At 44.9% G+C, this 5,321-nt stretch overlaps 1 protein-coding gene across 1 annotated transcript in view; it reads right to left on the reverse strand.

Moving 5' to 3' along the window:
- The window catches only part of rsu1 (Ras suppressor protein 1), a 25,828-nt gene extending 20,507 nt beyond the window's left edge, over positions 1-5,321 (reverse strand). The window contains exons 1-4 of the mRNA XM_079755138.1: positions 5,199-5,321; positions 4,853-4,964; positions 4,243-4,293; positions 1,344-1,464 (exon numbers count right to left, since the gene is read on the reverse strand). Of these exons, the coding sequence (XP_079611264.1) occupies positions 1,344-1,464; positions 4,243-4,293; positions 4,853-4,961 (281 nt within the window). The 5' untranslated portion in view covers positions 4,962-4,964; positions 5,199-5,321. The remainder of the gene's footprint in view (positions 1-1,343; positions 1,465-4,242; positions 4,294-4,852; positions 4,965-5,198) is intronic.

The raw sequence follows: 5,321 nt of genomic DNA on the forward strand, positions 1-5,321 counted from the left end.
GGCCGGAGGACCACCTTGGTCGTTGAGGGGGGGGGTTAGATGGATGAAGGGCCGGTGTTGGCTAGCCTAAGTGCTCACAGGGGGAGGAAGGAGAGAGTTCAGACGATAAGTCATTTAACCAGGAGCCCGCAGAGAGGAAGCTCATGTCGCCAACTCTACCTGCGGGGGCCGGGAAAAGATCTTTGAGGCAGCCCACACCGTGCAGTTTAAACAATACCACCGATGCACTTTTCACAGCTGTGTCCCTTTTTTTTTTAACATACACAAAGATGGTACGCAAATATATTTCCTTGGAAGAAAGATTTGTAATTTCTACAGGCTGGACCGCTTTTGCTTGCATTTATCAGGTATAGTACACTGTAGAAATATTTTTTCTTTCAATGTCTGAATTTTGTGCAAGCACTTTTTTAAGAAGACTCTCATTCAGCTGTCCTGTGTTCTTCCCTCAAGAACACATGTGAACACAATTTCCTTGCCTCTACTAAAATTTGTGTTCATTTGACATAAGGAGCAATCGTCTAATTAGCTCTTCCACTCATGGTGAAACGCATGTGATATGCCAGTTGTGAGTAATCATATACTGCATTGCTGTATGCTCACATCAATATTTAATTGCTTGTGTTTTACTTTGTATAAACAATATGGATTTTGGGTGAGAGAAAAACATACGATTACCTACCTACCTGGAGATGGGCAAACAGAGAGTAAGTCTAGTATACAGATGCTCTCTAATAAGGGGGGGGGGGGGGGGGGGGGCTGTTATCGACGGTCCAATGAAGGGCCGTTGATAACAGTCCCCCACGGACAAGAGAGTGCATCAGGTGAACAACACAGCCAGCTGACAATCTGGGCCCGACCCAGGAAGCGCTGATTAAACCACAACCACGACTGAGAACAGGAAGGAGACAGAGTGAAGCATCCATGCGTGAATGGACACACAATCAGACTAAAGCATAAACAGTGCTATACACTATGATACTGTAAAGTGGCAAAGAGCTGTCCTTGACCTCAGTGCAAGCACAGCTGAATTGACAAGACTCTTTAAAATGTTCCTCTTGCAGAGTGCGGACTTGAATTTGGACACACGCATTGACACACACACGCACATTGAGACACGCACACCTGCGCAGTGCGCACGGACACAAACACGGACACAGAAACAGATACACACACACACACACACACACACACACACACACAAGGAATTAGATGCACAGGCAAAACACAGGAACCCACGTGCACGGACACACACACCCACACACAGGGAAACAGATTCAGGGACAAACAGGCATTTTGCGTCGCCCTCAGCAATGTAAAAAAGGGTGTTTGGTAAACATCCTCACCCCAGGTTGAGATGCTTGAGCTTCTGGAGGCTGCTGATCTGGGTGGGCAGCTCCTCGATCTGGTTGTTGAACATGTTGAGCACCTCCAGGTTCTTCAGATCCGAGATGTTGGCCGGTACCGCTGGGGGTGCAGAAGGTGCGGGAAAGGGGAGGATGCAAAGGGAGAAAAGGTTAGAACATGAATTGACATACGTGTTTGGGTGCACACTTGTGAACACATATCCTTAAGACATGCACTGCCTCATCATGGGCCTCCCCTCTCACTGCACACACACACACACACACACACAAAATCACAGTTCGCAGTTGTCCACCTTCTTATTAGAAAGTCACACACACACACACACACACACACACACACACACACACACACACACACACACACACACACACACACACACCTCCTTAACGAGCACATCATCATTAGCCCAGGGGAGGGGGGAGTATTGCCTTTGATGGCTCAATTAGTGGAAGAGGGGGGGGTGGTCTCCCTGATCTGCCTCCTTGACATTTCAGATCAGCTGTGCCCTGACCATCGCTTTGGTTCTCCGTCTCACCTTCCATCCGTCCATCCATTATTCATTCATTATTATACTACTCCTGTTTTTGTACACCCCCTCCCTCCAAAAAAACCCTCGAACACTCTCTGGTCAGGAGAGAGGGCGGCGGTGGAGATATTGATGGGGCCGATAACAGAGAGAAAGGATGGGCGAGAAGGGGGTGTGGGGGCAATTCTATCAGATTAGGAGGCGGATCAATGGGAGGGTGAGGCGTCTAGAGGGTGATGTGAGAAGAGTGTGTGTGTGTGTGTGTGTGTGTGTGTGTGTGTGTGTGTGTATGTTTGCGGGGGAAGGGGGACCCTGATGTGAATGTTGCAGAGAGGATGATGAGCATTGAGGCAAGGCCCCCAGCATACTGATGTCCGCTCAGGATGGCTCCTCTTATCACGCGGTGTGTGTGTGTGTGTGTGTGTGTGTGTGTGTGTGTGTGTGTGTGTGTGTGTGTGTGTGTGTGTGTGTGTGTGTGTGTGTGTGTGTGTGTGTGTGTGTGTGTGTGTTATTGGTATAACCATTATTGGTGTACTTGAAAAAACTTTGCTGTTGCTTTTTTTTAAGCTGTTGTTGTAAGATTACATCCGCCCCAAACCCCAGTGCTATAGGTGACTCAGAAGCTCTCCTGATGTCAATGTGTTCCAAGTAGCGTAAGGCTGGCCTCAAATGAACCAAATCTGACAAATGTTCTCTACAGTTTGCGTCATTATGTAGCCATGATAGGCTTTTACAATAAGGAATCAGCTGGACAGCCATTGTAAATGTGTCAAATGCATCACATATGGGCATTGTGTTAGTCACATATGAGCATTGTGTTAGTCAGACTGAAATGAACAGTTCGCCACTTAATGTGGTAAAAATGATCAGAGTATGAATCTCTGCTTAAGTGATAGCAAAATTAACAATGAAAAAAAACTACAAGGACAGAATATTCTGTTTTAAACTGTCTACTTCCTGCCTGCCCCACCCCCCTTCTTCATTTCTTCCCCCCCTCTCTCTCCATGGTCCATGGCTTGAGGACAGACCTCTGCATCCAGAAGGGTGCTGGCATTTTACCTCGGATGTCAGAAATCAATTGTGCTTAGATGACCACCACCACCAACAACCCAAACACGGACACCACAACCCTAGCATCGTCCCTCCCAGTGCCTCTCTGTGGACCTGTGAACGGGCCACAATCAATGGTGGACGGATGGAGTCACTGTGTACGTGTGTGTGTCGTGGCGAGGTCAACACAAGCATGACCCCATGATAAAACCAAGACAATTTATGCGGCCCTCCTCACAATACGCTGTATCGATTTCCATACAAGCTACGCTATCTAGTTATCCTTGTCTCTGACCCGGAATGTGTGGATGCATAAGGCACTGAGAGAGAGAGTGAGAGCGAGAGATAGAGAGATAGAGAGAGGGAGAGAACCCCCAGTGACATATGGCATGTGACATTTGGCCTGTGCATGTCTGTCCACTGCCTGGTACTGGATGTCTGCAGGATGGACGGTAATGGGCCGGAGGAGCAGCGACAACATGGAAGCTTCAACCTTCTCTCTCCCCTCTCCCTCGCCCCCCCACCCAGCTCTTAATGAAAGACTTTCCAAATGTCACTGTAATTCGTGAGTACCTTTCAAAAGTTCAAAAGCCGAACACGGCTTTATAGCTCACTTCCCTCATCTTCTTTAATTAAACAAATGCAAAAGGCGAGCTGGCCCGATACCTCCTTAAAATAAACATGCAGCAATCATGAATAAATGGACCAATAAAGGCTGAGATGTTTGAGTTAGCCTAGATCTGCTGCATCTGAGCCATTTCACCCGGGGGGGGGGCGGGGTAACCGTACACGCGGGGTGATCCGTATCATTGCCAATTGGCTTATCCAAGGTGCTTCTTGATCTGGGATATAAATAGCACCAATAACGAGAGACAATAATGTGTTATCTCATCGTGGCTTCATCTGTGTGAGTGTCACAGCTGGATTAGGGAATAGTAGCCTGCAGGCTAAACAGGTCGATTTTTGCTTTGCGCCTGACATGAAAGTTGGTGTTGGATCTTTTCAAACTTGAGTGTCTTGGTACATTTGTTTAGACCAGATGATAACTATTTTGTGTTTGATGGGAATTTTTTTATGTTATTTATATCTGAGAATTCCTTTCCAACATTCCAACATGGCTCAAAGATAGTTTACTGTCTTGAATAATCTGTACTGCACTCTAGTGGTATAAAATCGAATCACACATATTACTAGTTTGAACGTTTTTACACTACAATTCTGTAGTGTAAAAAGAAGAACATGGCTTGAGCCAACTGCTTATAACTCTTAATAAATAAACAGAGCTACTAAAATGAACCTACCTGTGATCTTGTTGTGGCTGAGAACGAGTTGAGTGATGTTGGACAAGGTGACTATAAAAAAAAAACAGAACACACATTAGGCACAGACCTTCAAAGATCGATTAGGGTATGGTACCTGTTGTACACTGTCCAAAAGCTACATTGTAATTACTCTACTGTAAATGTACAGTTATTACAAAAGTATTGTATTTTCTGGGGCATGTTTTAAAACATGTATCTAAAGATTATTTACTGGGCGCATTTTTCCTCAAGAAAAGTCTTCGAGGCATGATTTTACTAACATTATACATTCATTAAAAATAATAAGATGTCAAATACTATCATTAAAAACGTAATCGTCCAAACAACGATAGAGCTGTAATTGAAAAAGCAGGAAATACACTGACTCTATATTACTGTGTATAGTTAAATACACAAATACCTAAATAGGGAATAGCAGTATGCAGTTAGCAGGGCACGCCAGAGCAGACGTCATCGACTGTTGCCCCGACAAAGTGAGCCGAGGAGTACCCATTATTTCTACAGCCCTTGTTCCAACTTTTTCTTCATAAAGAACAGCACATTGACAATAAAACATCTCCGATGATATGGCGGTGAAATGAAAACTTACACAGTGATGGGACGTCCAGCATGTTGGAAATCCCTCTGTCACACATATCCACCTCGGGAATGTTCTTATCCCGACTCTCCTCCACTATCTTCTTCAGCGATTTAGACATTTTCTGGGATATTCGGCAAACAATGAGTGGAATATAAGTGTTATTTAAAGCCAAGAAGCAATGGCGCACTATTGCGTTACATGTGTGTAATTTACACCAGAAAGAGAGTGTGTTATGAGAAAGCGCCCTAAGGAAGTTATGTTCAGGATAACAGAAATGTGTTGCATCCTTAACGGTACTTCCTAAAGCGAGCTTTCAGAGGTTATTGTTATCATTAGTGTCAACGACACGGCTTACCGTTTCAAATGTAGTGGGAAGAGCTTTTGGTTTCTAATATAACCGAATAGTAGAGTAATAATAGTATTTTATTTCCTAAACAGAGGACTCCAATACGTAGGCACGCCCAACCGGAAGTAGATC

This window comes from Pollachius pollachius (genome assembly GCF_949987615.1).
Source record: "Pollachius pollachius genome assembly, chromosome: 17".
In the NCBI taxonomy this organism is placed as follows: domain Eukaryota; kingdom Metazoa; phylum Chordata; class Actinopteri; order Gadiformes; family Gadidae; genus Pollachius; species Pollachius pollachius.